We start from the raw sequence: 20,836 nt of genomic DNA, 5'->3' as shown, positions 1-20,836 counted from the left end.
ACTGAAAGGGGAAGTCAAAGTTCAGGTCGTCTTACATCCGTCCACCTGCTTTACTACATCTGCTTTCTTGTGTGCTAGCTTCAGGTTATTGGATAACATACTGAAGTTTACTGATGACTAAAGTAAACCTTAGAGGCACAAAGTTAGCGTGCATATCTACTAAGAGGTGTTCTTTAAAACCGAATGTATGACTTAATATGGTTTTGTTTATTCAGCTCAACACTGTGCTTGGTGCCCTCTAATATACATTTTTATCTTTGATTTCTTGTAGAAATAGCTTAATAGTCTTTGTTTTCTTAGTTTATAATCGAGGCACAGCTGTTTGCATGTTAAGTAGAGAAATTGTGTGCCTGATGTTCAGTCTTCTGTGGGTTGTAACAAGGCTATAACAACACAGGATTGCCTACAGCAGCATTGTTTTTGCTGGCAATTGCTCTAGCTCTGTGGTGGCTTGGTGACCTTGTACCTTAAGTTGCTTTTCAGTTTAAGCACATCATGCTTATAACTGAGTGTTCTTGTGTAAAAAGATGTGTAAGCTAGCAACCTGAGGTAAATAGTGTGATAGGACAGTAATACTGCTGTGGAAGCCAATGCATATGTGCGTTGTCCTGCTAAATGAAATGCATCAATTTACAGGGTAGTATTAACTTCATGCCCCGGTTTAATTATATTTTTTTCCCCTTTCCCTCACCTCCTTTCTCTCTCTCTTTCTCTCTCTCTCTCTCTCTCTTTTTTTTTTTTTTTTTTTTTTTTTTTGTGTGTGTCTGTGAGAACTTGTTCTTGAAGTAATAATCTCAGCACTGGTTTCTCTTGCTATCCAAGAAGCTACTGTAGCAGTTTAGCATCTTCTGACCTGACTCCAACCCAGTCTTGCGTGACATAATGAACTAGTGCCTGTTTTTTAGTTAATGGCCCTTTAGTCTGTTACTGTTCAAGGCAATATGCTGCTTCTCTGAGCATCCTAAAAAGTCTAAGGAAATATGGCGACTACAACTTTCCAGTAACAGAACTGTGATTGATTTTACTGCATGATACTATGGGGTCTAGCACTGCTAAGTCGTGTCTTTTTTAAACATGGCAAAGTAGGAACTGTAAAGTTGATATAGCATATTTGTCTACTGCAAATTACTTCTGAAACAAATAATGCAAATGTATTACTGTTGCATGCAGAAAGGTATAATGAAATACAGTGCTACATATTGTGGTTTGACTCCATAACCTCTTTATGAAATTTATGCCTCTAGAGTTTTGTATGTAGCATTTGAACTCTGCTTGTCTTTGTGACTAGAAGGTTAAAATTCTCCTACCGTGAATATACTAACTCCACTGAGAACAGTAAATAAAACCACATGGCTAAGTGATATCAGTAAACTGAAGCTTATGATCAGTGTACATTGAGGGAAACTTAACTTGGAAATCTGTATCATAAAATCTCCTTAACTGATGAATACCTCTATTCATCAAGAGCTACCATTTTAGTGAGTCTCGGCAGGAAATCCATTGTGATGTATGCCTCAAAACGGAACCAGAGCGCTGATTTGAATGAAAGCAAAGTAGGCGTTCAAATTTGTAAGAAAGAGGTTTAGACAAATTTTACAGCTTACCTGACTGTACAGGACCGTCAAAGTTTTTTTGTTTTTTTTTCTGGGCCACTTCCTGTTTAAAATGTAAGATTTAAAGCATGCTCTTGTAATAGTTTACTTCCCTTTTTATTGTTTGTAGTGATGAGAGTACATTCAACTTTTTTTTGGGGGGGGGAGGGGGTCAAGACTTCATCAGTTTACTTGAATTTAGGCTCTTTTAGTTAACCTGGAGGTGCAGGTGATTTGACTTTAGTTGAAGTCAGACTTGTCCTACACTCAGTCCAACAAGTTTTACTGACATACGTAGAGTTGCTTTAAGTATTTAAGAAAAAACATGGAAATATTGAATTGATGCTACAGAAAAATTGTAGAGGCTTCGATCTTTTTCTCCAAACATAACTTCAAACAGCCTGCTAATCAGTTTGTAGGTAACTATGAACTTTATCTGTGGCTGAAACAGGAGATTCTAAAATAATTTTTGGTCAATAAGCTCTTCTAGGGAGGGACTGTTACACTATAGGTTTGCTTGCCATTCAATGCAAGATATTCCAGTCTCGCTGTGCTCAGAATCAATAAAATCAATTATTTTGAGAAAAGTATAAGTACAAATTAATTTTTATTAATAACATTTTTTTAAAATTGATAGTCTGTGTCAGAACTTAAACATATTAGAACAAATATATAACGCTTAAATATAAGAACTTGGCAACAAACATGCAGTGTAAATCTGGAGTCAAAACAGTGAACTGGAAGAGGAAGCTCCTGGCTAAGCGCTTGGAACCAGTTTGTTGAGATGATAAATTGACTTTTGACAGTTTCTTCTGTGGATGAAGAAAAAATATTCTCTGGCTTTAGTTACAGCTTAATCATCTATGGTTTAAAATTTAGAGGAGGATATTTTTTCCTTGGCCTTTTTTGTTTGTTTTTTGAGGGATGGGGTGGGGTGTTTTTTAAATGTTCAATTAATAGAAGAAGCCAGAAGGGATGGAATTGGGGAGAACCAAAACATAGATGGTATCCAGAAACAGCCAATTTAATTTATAAGTCGGTGATTACAGATATTATCTACATAAGAATTTTAGTTACCTTTTGCTTATAAATGCATTTGAAGAAGTCCAAGAAGAACATTCTTTTTTGGTATTAATGGAATTTGTTTTTTTTTCAGCAGATTACCATTTAATGTATTTTACTTTTCATTGAACTTCCTCAGTAAATACAAACCCTCTCCCTCTCCCTCTCCCTCTCCCTCTCCCTCTCCCCTCTTCAGACTTTATAGAATTGTTTAAATAAATGGATGCAGGAATATGGTAGACTATAATAATTAGGTATTTGGGGATAATTGAAACTGTCATGTTTCAAATGGATATATCTGCTTACTGACAAAGGAATTTTCTTTTCCTAAAGAAGAGCGTAAGTGCAAAATAAGATAGAAATAGCCTTAATTCAGCAGGCACGAGAACTCTGTTTAAACTGTGGCTTAATTTGTGACTTAAACCAATTCACTTAGGTTTTATCCTCTGGGTTATGTGACAGTATGAATGTTAATAGCAGATCCTAAAATCTTTGACCTTTTGTTAAAGCAGTAAAATGTTCTGAATTATTTTAATGGCTCTTTCCAAATCAAAGTTTAGCATATATTAACTTACACTGCATTAAACTGCAAGTTTATGATGGGAAATGTAAAATGAGGACACACAAATGGGATGAGCAAGATGCATTAGCTATAATTTTGCTTTAAAGGTGAAATTCTCAGTTTATTAGATTGACTGGTATAACTTCTAAAGATAAGATATCTGCATATTTTCTGTGTAGCATTAGCATATACATGTACGTAGTCAATTTTTTTTCTTCCTCCACAAAGTGAGAATTTATTCTCAAGTCTTTTATGTGGCAAATATTAAGTTTTTCCTGTTGGGCAGAACTGTATAGATAGACTTTAATTCCTTAAAGCTCTAAAAACTTGTTGCAGATTTAACTGATAAAACCAGTATAATGCAGTGGGTTAATATTTATCATGAAAAAGAAAACTACATTAATGGTTCAGCTCTTTCTTCTGTAGGTAAAGGGAGGAGAATCGCATAGACTTGAGTCAGCCACAGCAGTGTGGTGTGTATGGTTGCGGAAAATGTTGCTAATTATGGTGGAAATACATGAAACAGCTCTGCTACTCTGTTTAGTATTTCCTCATCTTGTTTTTTTATCCTGTTGTTAACAAAAGGCAAAACTTCAGTGGAGTCTTCCAAATTATATTTGCGTTCTCTTTCTGGGCCAGTGGAATGTCATGATATCTCAGTCTTCTGTCAAGGAAAACTTTCTTCTGCCTCCCTTCCCCCCTTGCCTGCCCCCCCCCCCCCAAAAAAAAGTGGCTTTTCCTATAATGCCAGAATGGAGAAAACTTTTTATGCCATATAGCCCTGATTGTAACAGTTCAGACTAGGTTCCTGCTTCAAGTACCTTTGCTTTCACTTCAGATTGAAGGATGGGCATCTTTTCTTCCCTTTTAATAGAAAAGTCAGTGCTTCAGGAGATCCAGACAGGAGGGCATGGTTGGGTGAATTCTAAAATGACAAAGAGTCAGGAGATGCCTAATGCTGTTCCTTTTTAAAGACTGATATATCTGGCACTCAGAGAAGAAACCAGAGGCCTGGAAAAGAGGAAACTAACTAGAAAATTACTTGGCTGAGGTGTACAGAACAGGCAAATGTTCTTTGTATGCTGTGCGGCCCCAGAGAGCCTTCCCTAGAACAGTGGCTACAATGGATGGCTATGCAGGGGTCGTGAAGCTGTGCAAGACCTTGGAGGTAATAGGGAAATGTTGCAATCGGAATGTTTCAAAGTTCTCAGTCCATCTTGAATTTAGTATTTACGGTCAGTGAGGTTGTTTTCAACTTGGCCTCCGATATGTCCTGAAGCCTAAGGCTACCTAGCTCTTCTTTCAATGTAGGAATCCCTGTTCTCATGTCCAGAAAGAGTCGCTTGCCTCCTGCTCCCTGTCTCCAAGATCACCTCCAAAAGCAGAGGTGGATCATCTTAATGAATCCGTATGCACAGGCAGAAGAGTGGAGGTGGTAGGCTAATCTTTGTCAGGGTGGTAGGCTTCTCTGTGCCAGGGATTTTGCCTACCATTTCCATAGCTGCTGTTAATGGTGGAGCAGAACTATTTGAAACAAGAATGAAAGTATTACATCTGGCAGAAACTTTGTACTCTGTCATAATTTGGTATAGTAGACTGAGCTGTTAGTATCTAGAAAAGCTTGATTCCCACTGCAATGTAAAAATCCTTCTAAAATGGCTTGCCAGCCATATTTGCAGTTTTTCTTGATTCTTTCTTATATGAGCTGGAAGAAAATTAGTATTGCTGATGCTGAGACCGAAACAAATTCTTAGTTAACATAAGCAAGAATAATTGTTCCTGTAAGATGACTTGATCTATAGCCACATACATGTTAAATAATTGTCTCTGAATGAGTGAGCCGTATTTTTCTTCTCTGTCTTTTAAGTAGACATAATTATTTTATTCCTTGTTTCCACTTGTGATGTAAGAAGACCTGTAATTGAGAAAGATGATAAGGGGTGTTAATTGAAATTGATATAATTGATATAAAACTGTGTGTTTTATTTATGGGCAGAAGAACTGCCTTATGCTGAAGTGCCCCAAAGAGTTCTTGGCAGATATCATCTTAGCCTTAAATCGGAATGTTAGGGAAGGGATGAAAAGTGACCTTGAGATAACAAGAAAGGACTGAAACTTTCCAAGCTCTTCCCCCCTCCGATGCAATGTCCCCAGGGAAGTCTGTGTGCCTGATCAGAACTTTTGCCGTCCATTATGTCTCCTGCAAAAAGTCTTCCAGCAAAACAGTTTGAACAGCAGGGATGGGCAACAGTTTTCTGAACTACAGCTGTCTTCTTAAGCAGGATTACTTTGCTGAGTGGTCACGAAGAATGTGTTCTCCCCCTGGAATGTCTTCCTTGTGGGCATACTGTCTCTGGAAGAGGAATTCTCTCCTCTGCTGAGAAGGCATGTACTGTACACGCACTAATGAGAAACAACAGTTGCAGAAAGTGCATTATGCAGGATTGTAAACTTTGAATATTTATTCAAAGTGAATGGGGTTGGGTGGCAGCCAACCTAGTTTTGTCATGCTAAAGACTGGCCTTGACATTAACAAAGGCTACCCTCCCCCTCCCTAAACCAGTATTTGGTGTCTTTAAACAATGTGCACGGGCTTAATAACACTGATTAACTTGACTGGTGTCATGTACATTGTCATGTGTCTTTGTGTCTCACTGCGGTGAGAAGGTGCACTTAAAGTATGGGCAAGCATATCCTCGTCAGCATTAACCTAGCTAGATTTAGTGATGCTAGCGTTTAAGTTTCTTTATGGCATGCATTGCAGTTGCCCAAGATCTTTTCTGTGCTTGTATAACCTATGGGGAAGCCTATGCTATCCCATTTTCACTATCTTGTTACCCAGACCTGGCCTTTCCAGATCAACACTGATTTGTGTTACATCTACATGTGCTGTACTTGTAGCTTCTGATTGCAGTGTGGATCTAATCTTGGCCTTAACTTGAATAGTGGGAAGAAAAGGTGACTACTCAGCTGACTTGTAAGGGCAATGTCTTACTTGTGTATGGCTTGTAGCCTTTGTAATTTGCCACAAAAAATTCTTGTTTTACAGAGCAAATCTCCTGTGTCAGCTGTTACAGTAGAATGTAGAAATACTGTTTCATACACATCAGAAAGTGATGCTGGGCAGCTGATTAAGAGAACTGGATGCACAGCGATTGAGAAACACTTATTCCAAGTTCATTGTTCTGAAGATACCTGGCGGATGCCTTTAGGACACCTGGAAGTCGTAGAGTCCCCTTCAATTCCTTTCTTCTGTCTTAATGGGTAGATCAGTTCAGTAGATCAGTTTGCTCTTGTGTAATACAGGTATCACTTATACATTAGATAAACACATTCTTTGTTCTTGCTTCTAGAAGCCCTGTGCATAGAGAGAAGGCACTTAAAGCTGTACCTTGCGTTTAACTTGCTGTAATAAACATGGTAGCTGGCAAGTCTGGGCAGCACTACAGTCAAACTGAATTTGCAACAATAATTGCCAGCAATCTGCATTCCAGTTGTGAAATAAATCTTTCAACAATGTAGCGTGTGCGTCAGAATGCGACTAGAGAGGAAAGCAGTGAACTACAGTAAGCCTAATAGTGACCATTGTGAATCCCAAATAAAGCTGAACTAGAAGAAATGAGTCTCTGTAGCAGCACAGCATTCTAAACAAAACGGTAAGTGGAACTGAATGCCTCTTCTGCTCAGGAGGCTATATGTGAGGGAATATTAATAGTAAATTCTTGTACTTGCTTGATATTGTATTCTTTAGTGGGATAACTGAAATCTGTGATTCTTTAGTTTTGTCTGAAGCATCAGGCACTGTATGTCACAGTATACTGAACTTCAGAAACAAGTAAATATAACCAGTTCAACTGTCTCAGCTTCCTGTCAGCTTTTGCCCTTCCCTTCCTCTCTTCCCCCTGCATATTCATTTCTCAGCTTTAATGATTCAGACTTCAGTTTTCATATTACTTACCAATTAGATCAATCTATATTAACAAACTTTGCAATTTTCTTTCCCATAAAAACCGTGGCACATGCAGCTGTGAAATGTCAGCCTGATCTCTCCTAGTGAGATGAGACCTGAACAATTAGTGAATCCAAGGGAATTGTAGTCTTTGTTTTATTTTTTTTAATGTTGTCAGTTCATGGTTACTGTAGACAGTTTAGCCACTTAACTAGGCTACTTACTGTACTTTCCAGTTGCTCTTAAATGCAACTGCTTCTGTTGTTTTGGTGAACTATATTCAGCTGTCTGGGGAAAGTGAAATAGCTGAGTTTGCGAAAATAAGGCAAGTATTATCTGTTCAGATTGTACGTTTGACAAGGATTCCTGACATATGACTGTTATTGATCAAACTCTAGTTTGTAACGCTAGCCTCTTCTCGAAGTCGGATTATTTTTTAAATGCTCTATACTAACAAAGAATCAAGTTTCTTCACTGAGGAGGGTTTAGCTATAATAGAAATAGAGCTGTAACTGACCAGTAATGCTGTAATTCTCTAATCTAAAAGTCTTGTCTTGCCTGTAGAAATGGTGTATATCCTTTTTACTCTGTGAAAGGATTTTTGTGATGTAGGCTATTCTGTCGCAACCTGCTAAAGGTAAACCAGTTTTGAAAAGAGCATGTGAACTGTGTTCCTGAAATGCTTGAGAAATGTGATCTATATAAACGAAGGGAATTAACTTTAGTCTAAATGTGTTTGCAGTGCTATTTACTGTTCATTCTTTTCCTCACCCTGATCCTTGGGGTAGTCTTTTTGCAGTGCTAGCATAAAGGCCACTAGACAGGTCTTGTGTGTGGAATCACTTCATGGGAAATCACAGAAAGTTTTTCTATCAGTGTCTTACTGCTAAACATGCAACAGAAGAAAATTGATCACCCACATATATCCTTTTTCACGTGGACTCAAAGTCTTAAATAGTTAAGTTCTAAAATAGTGATCTGAATTGGCATGTATACAGTGCATTTGTCTGGTTATTTTACGTTCTCCATAGCCCCAGTGTTTCATAAATACTATAGGATCTTCTCAAAGTAATTCATTGAAGTAGGGAAATGCTTTGTAATTAAAGCCACCTATCCCACTGTAGTAATGTCTCTTTGCTAGAAATGAGACTGAAGCCTGAAAAGAATATTGTGGCCATCCCTAGTTAAATGACAGTTTGGGTTACTCTAACTAAAAGTCCTTTCATTGCCTAGCTAGCACTGTAATATTTGTTAGTAAATGTGCTAAAACTACTGCCACTAATGCTCTTGAGTATATTCTATTTCTACTTCAGCCATTACCTTGATAGTTTAACATAGGCCAAGCTCATCTTACTGAGCAGTGGCGCAGTCCCAGAAACAACAATTCTGTGGCTGCTGAAAGAGTAAACATGGGGGGGGGAAGGGGGGATAATACAAATAGTTCTGGAAAATTAAATTGCAAACAGATAATGTTTTATACTTTTAGAAGTTGCAAACACTGTAATCCAGAGGAAAGGACCTTAGCAGAGGCAGCTTTTTTCAAATGGGACAAGGTGTTTGTTTCTAGATTTCTGGGAAGTGTTTGATACCTTAACTGAAGGAGAGAAGCATCTCATAACCCAAACCATAAGGCTATAAAACTGCAAGAAGGGTAAGGCAAACTTCTGTTCGTATGATTGTCTTGCAGTGAGGGTTTAGGTAAGTCTACCTAGTTCAAAGGGAATGGATAGCATCTTAACGTAAAGCCAGTGTTTAATTCACTCATCTCAAAAGAATCTGCAGGGGAATATGTATGTAAAGGATTCTCACAATTTTTTTTTTTTTTTTTAAGGTTGGATACATACTATTAATATCTTGACCCCCTCCCTTCGGGACTGTACAGACTCCTTACCCCCATCTGTAACTGCATGACATCTTTGTGGTACCTATGTAGCTAGTTAAATGGAAGAAGAATGTTTTTTGCACCTGGAAAATGGAAAACAAGCAAGATTTGACCAGCCTATTCTTCAGACAACTATTAACCACAATAAGGGAACATACTAAGTTAATAGGGAAGTGACTGCAGTATTTCATTTTTGGAAACAATACTAGGAAGAAGGCATTTAAACTCCAAAGTAGGATGGTCTCTCTTCCTTCTGTTTTTTTTGCCTTGTTACCTATAGACTAATATTGTATCAAAAAGAATATTGTTAACGGTATTCTCATCTGGCAGTTGCACGATATTCATGTGAAGATAAATGTCCTTGCCCCACATAATTATCTATACCCAAAATGCAAACCACCAGGCAAACAAATTGCTTCCTGATTTGTTCCTAAAATGGTAATGGCTTACATTCAGAACAGTGTTGCTACAAAGCTGCAAGTCTTACTTACTTGACTACTTAATGGATTTTTAGAAATGTCTAGTGAAATACAGCATAAGACAGCAAGATAAATTTTGAAGACCATGAGATGGAACTTGCTGAATCTGTTTTCTCTGTTGGTACTGTTCTCGCTGACAAGGCAAATTAATGGTTGGTTTGTGGCATCACTAGTTTAGAGGCCCTGTGGGATACAAGTCAGCCTTGAGAATAGCAATGATACAATGTTACCTTGGTGTGATCCTCCAGTTTCTTAGTTCTGATACCTGTGGATTCTACTTTTTCTGGAGCATGTGAAAACTTGTTTGTGTTGATGAGAATAAAGCTATTTTGTGCTGTTATACAACAGGATAATGCTCAAGTGTGCTTAAAATTTGATGTGCAGACCGTCTTCTTTTAATCTCACTAGTTAATAGTCCTGGCATTAAAAAAAGTCAAGCATTTGCTGAGATTTTAGAATAGCCATGTTAGGCCTTTTATCTTCTGTCTGGAATAGTTTTTGTGTCCAGTCCTGGGAATAAAAAGAGATAGATACTATATAATGATCCCTTAGAGGCTGAAGAATGCAGTCTTGCTGCAGGTGAGATAATTTAGGGGTTCTCCTCCTGTAAGGGATTTGATCAATCTCTGTAGTTACCTTCTTTTCTCATTCTGTTAGGATCTATAACTGGCTGGAGATACCCCTTGAAAGATTTCTTGTGGTTTAGTGTATTTCTTACCAAAAATAATTAGTCTTTATCCCAGAACAAATCTCCAAGGTGTACTGAATGCATGTACTCTACAAGCAGCAAGGGAGTCAGGAATATGTTTCAGTTTAATGTAGGACACTTCAGAAGGCTGGTTACTTAGGATCCCTCAGGAAATGATGAAACTGAATTTAGCTGAAGCATAGTGCCTCTGTGTCCTGCTTGATTATAGCCAAAAAAGGCAACTGGTTAGATTCTTGGGAGTTGCATATGCAGGAAACTGTGTAATGAAGGGTAGAGCACAGCTGTTGCCTTGCCAAACCTGATACAACTGTGAACACAATTGAATGCTTGATTTCCTTTTTTTTTTCTTTCCCCTCCTTCGCTCCACTCCCTTTTTTAACCCTTTGACCACAACCTGCAGTGGATACTCTGCAGCATCATAGAGTCTCAATATCTTTTTTATATTGTCATTTTTCTCTATTTCCTATGTATTTTCTTGAGCCAGCTGTTGTGGTGGAGTCTTGAATTCTCTTGACAGCTCATGTTCTTCATGGTGAGCTCTTAATTGCATCTTGTCCAACTATCTAAATAAAGGCAGTTTTAATTACTTTTGTTTATGCGCTGGGCTACCAGAGTGCTATTTCTTTGCTTTCCTTGATGTAGGCATGTTTGTTTTTCCCGGAAATTAGGTTTTTTTTCGGAGTTGGCTTGTATGAGTGCTTTTTGAATCTAGGTTCTGATGTAATCTTAACTCTTGTCTAAGGAGTTGCCTCTTTTTCTTTTCTTTGCTCCAATCTCAGTTTAACATGAACTCTTACTAATTAACAGTCAATATAATTTTGAAGCTATGCTAAAATAACCTGTTGATCTTAACATAGCAGGTGAACTGGGCTCCATTCAGAGCTGCTTCTTACTGTTGTAAAATACTCTGCTTTGAGGATAGACTGAAAAGTTGAGTAATGACATACAAAATATATGTTGTTTTCTGCTATTGATTTTTAATCTGGTATTTCCATGTCTTGCTTAACTGCTAACTAGAAATCTTCATGGGATTGAAACTGTCTATATTGTATTTGCCATGGCGCAAAGTTGTTTGTGCAGTTTTCAGAGGGCCAGATGAGTGTGATGAGTCTGCTGGGGTTCTCTGCCACAAATCCCTTCATAGCGTCCCCAGGAGGATCTGGAGTCCCGACTGAAAATATGAAAAGCTAGAGAGGAGGAGATGCTGAGAATCACCATAGTGGTAACTGAGATGGAAATGTCAGTGATCTTGTGGGGAAGGAAAGATGAGGTAAAGCGTGGGATAGCTGACTGCCATTTCCTGTGAGGCTTAAGACAAAGATTTTAAACTTGGGCTGAAGGGAAGTATTATTTTTGGATTAATTTTCTCTCTGTTTGCTAAAAAATTCTTCACTGTGAATATATAGCTATCCATACAGTCCCTTGCACAAAGTGGTGTACCACCTACAGTGATACATTTCTTGAAAGGAATTTCCCTACATGCTTACAAATGATTGATTTGGGGATCTGTACCCATTTTTATTATAGCTGATGTTTTTCTGGCTTCACTGCTTGCTAATGCTGGGATGCGACAGCTATTGTTGTTCACATGCATATTTTGAGAGTTGGACAGCTTCTGTCCTGCCCTCAATACCCTTTTGTCTGGGGTATCTGCGGTCAGATTTCACCTATTTGATTTGCAGACTTATTTGTAAATATGAGTATGTTCTGTAGAAATGTTATCCCTGTAGCTCCTGACAGCCTTCTGTGACATGAATATTGACATTTGCATTTCCCATTCCTTTCCTTTTGTTGGTAGAGCTCTATGTCCTACCTAGTTACTAATATATATATATTAAGGACAGTGACACCTTTGTGAAGAAGAATCCAAGCAGTAATGTTTATGGGACCTTATAAAAAGACTGCTGTTAGCTGGTTAATGAGCCTTGATACATGGTCCTTTCTATTGACTGAAAGGGTTTCTGAATGGCACCAGTAAAATTGCCATTGTATAACCTGGAAGCTCCTTGGCAATAGTGTTCTGGTTTTAATGAAACACTAAATCCCAAGTGCCATTTTCTGAGCATGCTGCCTCAATCTCCCTCTTCTAGTGGTGATGCTCTCTCCTCTACCCAGCCACAGTTTTTTAACAACTTGATAGGAGGATCTCTATAGAGAATTTTTGTCTGTAAAATTTCCTGACAAGTTTCTCCTACTAAACTGTCTTGAAGATATTTTGCTATCGAATGTGAGAGACTGGAGAACAGATATTGACTGGTGGGCTGAGTGTTGCCACTAACTTGGCAGTGGAAAGTATCTAGTTTCTGTTTTAACTGGTCTCTTCACATTTTCTATGATGTCTCTTAGGAACAAGGTGCATCTTGTGTATTGTCTAGGCTGGTATATGGCATTTCTAAGGAGCTGTGATATTTGATTCCTTGATTATCAGAACAAAGTGATAGGAGGTAAAACAAAGTTGATTAAACATTTGACATGATATTCCTGAGCTAATATCTCTACCAACTAGAGTGCTGAAAGGCCAGTCTTCACCTAAAAAGCACTAACATAAGACCTGATGCTATGAATATTGGCACATCTTACGAATTATTTGATGCTTGCCACTTTATGTTTTCTCTTTTCTGCCAAATGATGGCTTCCAAATGCTTAATGGTCAGTGTTTTGAGTGTGCGTGTTGGGTGTGTTTTTTTTTTTTTTTTTTTTTTTTTAATTTTTTTTTTTTTTTTTTTTTTTTTTTTTAAACTTCTTGCTAGTTTGTTTTTTCACATCCTCTTGGCAGGCCAAACCTTGACCAGATTGGAGGTTTGACGATTATCAGCGCTTACTAACATGAAACTAAAGGAGAGAAGTCACGCTCAGCTGGCCAAGAACTCAAGAGTTCTTAGCATGTGCCTGTCTACCTCTAGGAGTTTGCAAGGCAGCTTAAGGCTTTAAAAATCTTTATTTTTTTCTCTTCTGGCAGGTCCCTAATTATAGAACACAATGGCGCAAAGAGATGCAGATAAATACCTTTATGTGGACAAAAACATCATCAACAACCCCCTGACTCAGGCTGACTGGGCAGCCAAGAAGCTGGTATGGGTTCCATCAGAGAAGAATGGGTTTGAGGCAGCTAGCCTGAAGGAAGAAGTAGGAGATGAGGCCATTGTGGAACTGGCAGAGAATGGGAAGAAAGTGAAAATAAATAAGGATGACATCCAGAAGATGAACCCTCCCAAATTCTCTAAAGTGGAAGATATGGCAGAGCTGACATGCCTGAATGAGGCTTCTGTGCTTCACAACTTGAAGGAGAGATACTACTCTGGACTGATCTATGTAAGTAATAATCTCTATTGGGGAAGGAGTTCCTGATTACACAGTACATGAACTTGCTTCTCAATTGCTTATGTTAACCTTTAATTGCCCTTGTACAAAACTCTCATGTGACTTAGCTTCTTCCCTCTACTTAAGATTTTTTCACTAAACTATGCCAATCCCACTCTAGTTAGAAACTTTCAAGGAATGCTGTGGTAAATCGGTCTTTATATTTTAATATCTTCATTTGCTGAATATGTTTTGAATACCATTTAACTTGCTTTCAGCAAGAAGTGAGAGCTATTGGAAAGTGGTAAACAGGAAGTCTGATCTGAACTGAGCCGAGCAGTAACAAAGCCACAGTCCTGATATATACCTAACACTTAGGTTTGCTTTTTCTCACTTTTGGAGCTTCAGTGGGAAAGAATGCTAATGCCAAGCTGTTTGTGTCTTGCAGAAATTCTGGGCCTTAAAGTGTATTTCTAGGGAAGGCACACATTCTGTATATGCTTGCGGATGGGAAATATTTCCCTTTCTTTCCACCCCAAAAGGGACAAGAGCAGAGACTCTTGCTTCTCATTGCTGTAGAAATGATAAAAATACCTGTATGTGACCAACAGTCATACCCAATAAAGTGTGTGGCAACTACCACATTAAGATATCAAAATGCAGAAATAGGGAAGGATGAAGGAGGATGATTTGGAACCTTGATTAGTTTTCCAGTTTCCTTCTGATTTTCTTCTTCATGTGGTCTGTGTTTAGCCAACAGATGTGTGTCTTGATAGCCTGTACTTACTAATACTCTAGAGACATGGAATGGATCATTAAACTTAGTGGTAATGTAAAATCTTGGTGCAGTGACTATTTAAAACAGGAACCAATGTCTCTTGGTGTATGCGTCCTCCCTGAAACAAATCTTTGCTTGATCTTACAGAATTAAAATGGGACTGCCTAAGATGGTATCCTCATATATCCACATATATACATACATACACACACAATGCTTACTACCTCATTGTACAGAAAGGGAGAGATGGTCTTTTAGCTAGTTGTCTTCTGTGGCAAGCTGCAGATGATCTCTGTTGCTGTAGCAGGGAATGGTGGTGTCTGGGTCAACACACAGCAGGAGTTCACCCTAGCTGTCCATTTCCCGTAGAAGCCTCTGTGAACTGTTGCCTCCTAAGTTAAGGAGCATGAACATAAACTAGAAACTCTGGGTCTGGCTAGTGCTGTGACCACTGTTCTTCTGGAGTGGCACAGAGGCATGAGAACTGCTGCATCAATCATCAGAGGACTTCTGGATGATGCAAAGCTGGTATAAATTTAGTCTGAATGCTGCTTCCTGATGTCAAAATTATGAGACACAATGTGGTTGCTGCTTGATGCAGTTAGTTATTCTATGTCGTTGAATAACTCCTCTGACAATTAGTCAAAATCTATTCGCAGTGTCTCAGGGTGCTACTCTTGAGCTGAACAACTTATACTTAGGATCAAAGGGAAGAATCCTTGCACTGTGGTGAAATAGGATGTGCAAGATCAAATTAATGTGCAATGCTTCTAGAACAGGAAACATTGCTAGGTTATGTAATAAGTTGTTGAAAACACTTCTACAGCATCTTAAAGTCTGTTACATGCTATGCAATGGGCTGTTTCACATGTCTTGCAAGATATCCTCTGAAATTTCAAACATGGTCTGTGATGGTAATAGGGTTCTTCTAATTGGATTATAAGGAGGATTAAAAAAAAAAAAAAACAAAACACAGCCCTTGCACCCTTCACTGCTGTAAACCTAACATAGTAATGCTCTATTACAGAATCTTAGTCTTGCCAAAACCGCATTTCTGTGCGCTTGTGAAATGGCCTGATCTCACCTGTCAGCAGTTCTCAGCAAGTCAGGAGATTAGGATGAAGGCCTAAAACACTTTCTTTGGAGTGACTGTTGCTTGATCATTAATCCTTTTGAAGAAGGAGAATACATGCAATGCATCTCTAGCATAGAGGGCTCTGGAAAGATCATAAGCATAGTTTAGTTCTATTCTTGGCCTTTCTTTCTTGCCAGCAGGATTCTTTTTTTTAAATCATATTTTTATGTCTATCCGTCCTATAAAAGGAGGGGGGGAAACTTTAAGGCTAGTGCAGAGAAATATTGAACAGGGAGTGTCAGACATTTCAAGAGCTAAGAACTTCAGTCTGCCTCACCAATTTGCTGTTCCCGTGTGCTGATTGGTTCTGTGCTGTGGTGACTTCCTGACAGATTGACTTTCATATTAACCCTTTCTATTTTGAATGCTTTATTTTAAGATCATTTTCAAATTCTGTGTTGTTTACCTAAACTGCCTCCTTTGGATTCAACCTAAAACTTAAAGCTCAATCGTACATGTTTCAATAATTTCATTGGAATTAACAGATGCTAGAAAATAACCTTTTTGATGCAGCCAGCTTTTTGTCCCATGCTGAAGACAGTCCTTCCAGCTCTTCAGAGCTAGTGTAGCTATTAGAAAAATAAAACTAGTTCCAGTTTGGCCTGTGCATCATTAGAAATAGTAGTGAAAGTTAATGCCAGAATTCTATTTTGAGATAGTAATGTCTGAAGCAAAGTACAGATTTCCAAGCCAGCTATGACTGTAATAGATTAGCCTTTCAACTGGAGCCTTGGGTTCAGTTCAGGGATTTATGCACATGAGTCTTTATTTTTCCTCTAACAAGATGAGGATGACTCTTGCCTTCTCTGTGGTAGGACTGGCAGCCTCTGCTCAACATAATTCTACTTGCCTCCTGCACATAGCTCTGCCAGTGTGCTTGACCAGCAGTCTTGACATGGTGGTCTCACTCAGTTACCTATGCCAGCCATGACTTGTTGCCTCTCTTTATTGGACACAAAATATCACCTCACACTCTGTCTCAGTTTGAGATCACTATACTGTAAGGAAACTACCCTTAGGTGGCGAGTGGGAGTGCTGGAAGAAGGTAATGACTTCCTTCTGCATATCTGCTTCATGGCTTCAGCAGTTTGAAGGCATTAATATTTCCCTTTTTCTAAATTGCTGCTCTTCTCTCTGGCAGACTGCTTCAATCCAGCATCAGACCTTCACGCTATTCTCATTTGAAAAATGACGTTTCTATTTCATCAGCAAATGCAGACATAGAACGTCGCACAAATATAAATACGAGCAGACTTTGAATTCCTTGTTGAATAGTCCCATATTATTTGCTACCACTCTTCTTTTGCTCTCGTTTCTTGAAGCACATGCAGCCACTGCCCAAAAAGTAGGAAACAGGCATTTAACTTAATTTCTTCAAAGGAGGGGGAGGTTTTGGTCTGTGGCATGAGGTACGGTTTTATTGGGAGGGAGGGGAAGACTAAGTAGGGCATCTTCTTCCGAATACTACGTGCATATAGCTGTTGTCATAGGACTGATGTAAGATGGTTGTTTATGCTAACAACTGGAAAACTGGCAGCCTAAAGAGTTTTTGTTTTTCAGCACTCTGATGAAATTACATGTTTTCTTCTAAAAGTTCATTTGACTCCAATGTCAGCTATTCTTGTGCCACCATAAGGGAAGGGTGTACCGCATGTATTGTGAACATAGTACTCTAGAATACAATGCCTTCTCCCTCTTCTTCTTGCTCTGTCTTCCACCAGTGTAGTCAAGGATCGGGAAAGCATGGCCCAGTCTTTCAGCTGCTATTCTGCACTGTACAAGCACTGTCTGACATGATAGAGAATTTAAGGCTGAGGCCACAGGAGCTAGCATTGCCAGGTCACTTTATGCAAACTCCTTGAGCTGTTTCTTTTGAGTAATATCTCAAATCTAACCTGACTAGGGTGTTTCGCTGAAGTTTAGCTTCCCAGAGCTTTAGAAGTCCTGTGCTAAAAGGTATTCATCTTACTTTTATAGATTACCACTTCAGAAAAGATTAAATTTCTTTCCAAAAGCTATTCAGATATTCCTCAAATATAAAAAGTAGTTCTGGAAACCTTTCCCAGTAGTTTATACTGGAGTTTGGAAAAGGAAGCTTTAAATGCCTATAAAAAATATGCTTTCTAGGGGAGGGAGAGTGAGAGCTGTGTCTGAATTTCTTATTGTGAATCTGCTGTGTATATTGAGTGGGCTGTCAGCACCTAGAAAATTTGTGTTTAAGACCATAAACTGTGTAACAGATGCTGTTTTCACCCTTATGATTACTGTAGTCTAATCTTTACCTTTATCTAAAGAGGCTAAATTTAAATGTTCCCTGCGCTCATTGTGGAGAACTCTTTACGACCCCAAAACACTCTTGATGGAACAAATAAGATGGCAGTAATAGAAAATACTCTCTTCTGGTAGCACTGCAAGTTGCTTTAGAAAGCTACTCTTATCCAGATGCTTCAAATGGCAGCCTCCAGAATTGACAGGGACTAGGTAGCTCTAAATCCCAGGAGCAAGGCTTGGAATGCTGTTCTTAGAAATTCTAAGAATCCTATGCTGTTGCTACACCTGTTGCAAGTAAATGTTTGTTAGATTTATTTTATTTTTTTAAAATATCCAGACCTCAAAGATGTATCAATTTTCTGTTTCTTGTCTCTGTTCCAGCTTTTTTTTTTTTTTTTTTGGTAGAAGCTTGATACTTTCTCTGAAAACATTTTGACAGTTGTCCTGCCTTAGAACTGCAGAACTAAAGCCAGTGGCTTTCAGCTGAGAAATCGAGGTTTGCTGTTGCAGATCTAATGAATTACCCTATGAGATGAATTAAAAGTAAACTTTGGCAAGTATTCCTGACTCTTCAAGCATGGAGTACTTTGTTTTATATACTGATCCATTCAGAACTCTACTGCATTAATGGCCTTCCAGTTTTGAATATGGTTCTCATTATATTTGTTACGTATAGATCATGGAAGTGTTCAGGTTGGAAGGGACTTTGGGAGGTCATCTAGTCCAACCTCCTGTTCAAAGCAGGGTCAGCACTTAATTCAAACTGTTCCAGTGGATTTGAAAACCTCCAAGGAGTACACTGGTCTTATTCTTCTTATAGTAACTATTCTGGCTGGATGCTCTGCATTGGAGTAGTGTTTTGACTAAAAGAGTAGGAGAGAGGAACAACTCTTCATTGAATAAACCTGTGAAAAAAATCTGCTCTGTAGAAGAAAAATTCACCTAGTCTCTCCCAGCTAGAGAAGTGTCCAGCCTATTTACTACGGAGTGACTGTAACTGAGCAGGGAGATAACTGAAAAGAAACAATCCCAGCTCCTTTTCAAGGAATATGTTAGGGCCGTACAAAACTGATCAGACATTTTTTCATCATTAAGTGTTTGGTGATGAGTTTTATGTTCTTTCCCCTCTTCAGCAGATATCCATTCATATGAAAACAATTGTGTATGGACAACAAGATCTTGTACATGGTGCTAATCTCAGTGCCATCCATGAAAGGGAATAGGTATCTGCTGTCTCCCTGCATCAGCTGCAGTATTTCTGGTCAGATGAAAACTGATTTGTTCTTTCATGAAGTTTTATTATGTTGTAATTGATCAATTACTGGACAAATCTATAGCAAGTAGGCTTTAACAAACATGAGGAAGCACGTAATAAAATGTGTTTCTAGGAGCTGAGCACTATCTTATACAACAAAATTGACACTTGGCTTAAATAACAGATTTTTGAAAAGAGGAAAAGCCAGTCATAATGGACTGTTAATTAGCCAGTGAATAGACAAGTTTGATATCAGTGTGACTAATCTGTCAGTTGATGTTCTGTGCATACTTGGAAAGGTTGAGCACCCAAATTAATATGACACTAGCTGTTACTCAGATTCTAGTATTGCTTAGTGGGAAGCATCCCACATGGCTTCACTGGAAGAACTACTTTAAAAAAAGGACTGATTTTTTTCAAGTAACGTACTATTAAAAGACACAAGTATACAAAACTCTAATTCCTGTCTTTATTGCTGTTTGTTGTTGTTGTTTTTTTCCAGACCTACTCAGGCCTGTTCTGCGTAGTAATCAATCCTTACAAGAACCTGCCCATATACTCAGAAGAAATAGTGGATATGTACAAAGGCAAAAAGAGACATGAGATGCCCCCTCATATCTATGCCATTACAGACACAGCCTATAGGAGTATGATGCAAGGTGAGTGCTGGCTGAGATAATGACTTCTTTTTATTGAAATCACAAATCAAGGTTGCAGTCAAAACATTGTGGAACATCAGTTCTCTGTTATTAAAAGGAGTTCTGCCCCGCTCTGTCCTTGCTCACAGGCACCTGTGCCTACTCTGTACCAGCTTCTGTGCTCAGGTGAATAGCTTTCTGCTGTCCTGGTGGATTGCAGCCGTGTACAGAAGGTTCTGGCAAATGCTAAACTTGACAAAGGAGTGGACTGTGTGAATGCAGAAGGTTCAGAAGAGCAGGTTAGAATTGCAGTAGTGAATCCTCCCTCTCTTGCAAGTGGCAAGCCTGTGGAACCACAGCCGTACAAGGGCAAATATACATATTGTTTGATGGAGGCTTTTAACAAAATTATGAAAATCCAGTCACCCAGACTGGTTAGATGAAACCAGCTTAGTGCGACTTAGCATTCTGACATGTGATAGTCTGTGGTAGTTTTACTGAGCAGGAATTGTTTGGCAACACTCTTGTTCTGTTAAGGATAAAACTTTCTATCAGATAGTATTAAATACATCGGTTGGCTTTTCATAGAACAAAAGAAAGCAAGTAGATTGACCTATTTTCTTCTGTGTATACTAATGAGAAATAAAGAGCCATAATATATTGTCTGCTGTTTGTTTGTCACTTGAGGACTCTTTAGGATGAAGCTCTGAAGGTCCTGCGCATATCCCTCCTTCTGAGAAAAGCATGGTCTTTCACAGAGTCAAAGCTTGTGTTTGGGATTCTTGACAAGTGTTCAGGCATTGGGGTATTTTGCTCTTTCTTCCTCTTTGTGTCAGGGTTATATGGAGAGGCATGCTCTATAGTGTTTAAAAGATATAGTGGACAGTTTGATTTGGCACAGTGTGTATGAGGTTGACTGCTCCTTCATTTTCTGATGACTACTAATGATGATTAAGGTATCTGTCTCTCTATGTCTTGTTGTTAGCCTCACCTTTTTGAACAAAAGCCAGAAGTAATAAAATCACTTTTTAAAATTCTAATCAGACTAAGTTTTAAACACTTCTGCTTTTTCCTGCCCTCTGCACTGCTTGCGCTTCCAAACACAGGACTATAACAGTACAGTTGCCCAGAATGGAAAGGGAGCAAGAAAAACTTCTGCTTGCCCAAATTAGTGGCTTTAAACAAATCCTACAGATGGAGAATGCTGAAAAAGATTCCTGAATA

General features: G+C 38.6%; 1 protein-coding gene across 1 annotated transcript in view; it reads left to right on the top strand.

The window, feature by feature from the left end:
• MYH9 (myosin heavy chain 9) overlaps positions 1-20,836 on the top strand; it is a 73,266-nt gene that overhangs the window by 3,445 nt on the left and 48,985 nt on the right. The window contains exons 2-3 of the mRNA XM_026076942.1: positions 13,195-13,547; positions 19,477-19,633. Of these exons, the coding sequence (XP_025932727.1) occupies positions 13,215-13,547; positions 19,477-19,633 (490 nt within the window). The 5' untranslated portion in view covers positions 13,195-13,214. The remainder of the gene's footprint in view (positions 1-13,194; positions 13,548-19,476; positions 19,634-20,836) is intronic.

Source organism: Apteryx rowi, unplaced genomic scaffold (assembly GCF_003343035.1).
Source record: "Apteryx rowi isolate R43461 unplaced genomic scaffold, aptRow1 scaffold_443, whole genome shotgun sequence".
NCBI classification, from domain to species: Eukaryota; Metazoa; Chordata; class Aves; order Apterygiformes; family Apterygidae; genus Apteryx; species Apteryx rowi.
This window is presented reverse-complemented; position numbering and strand designations above follow the sequence as displayed.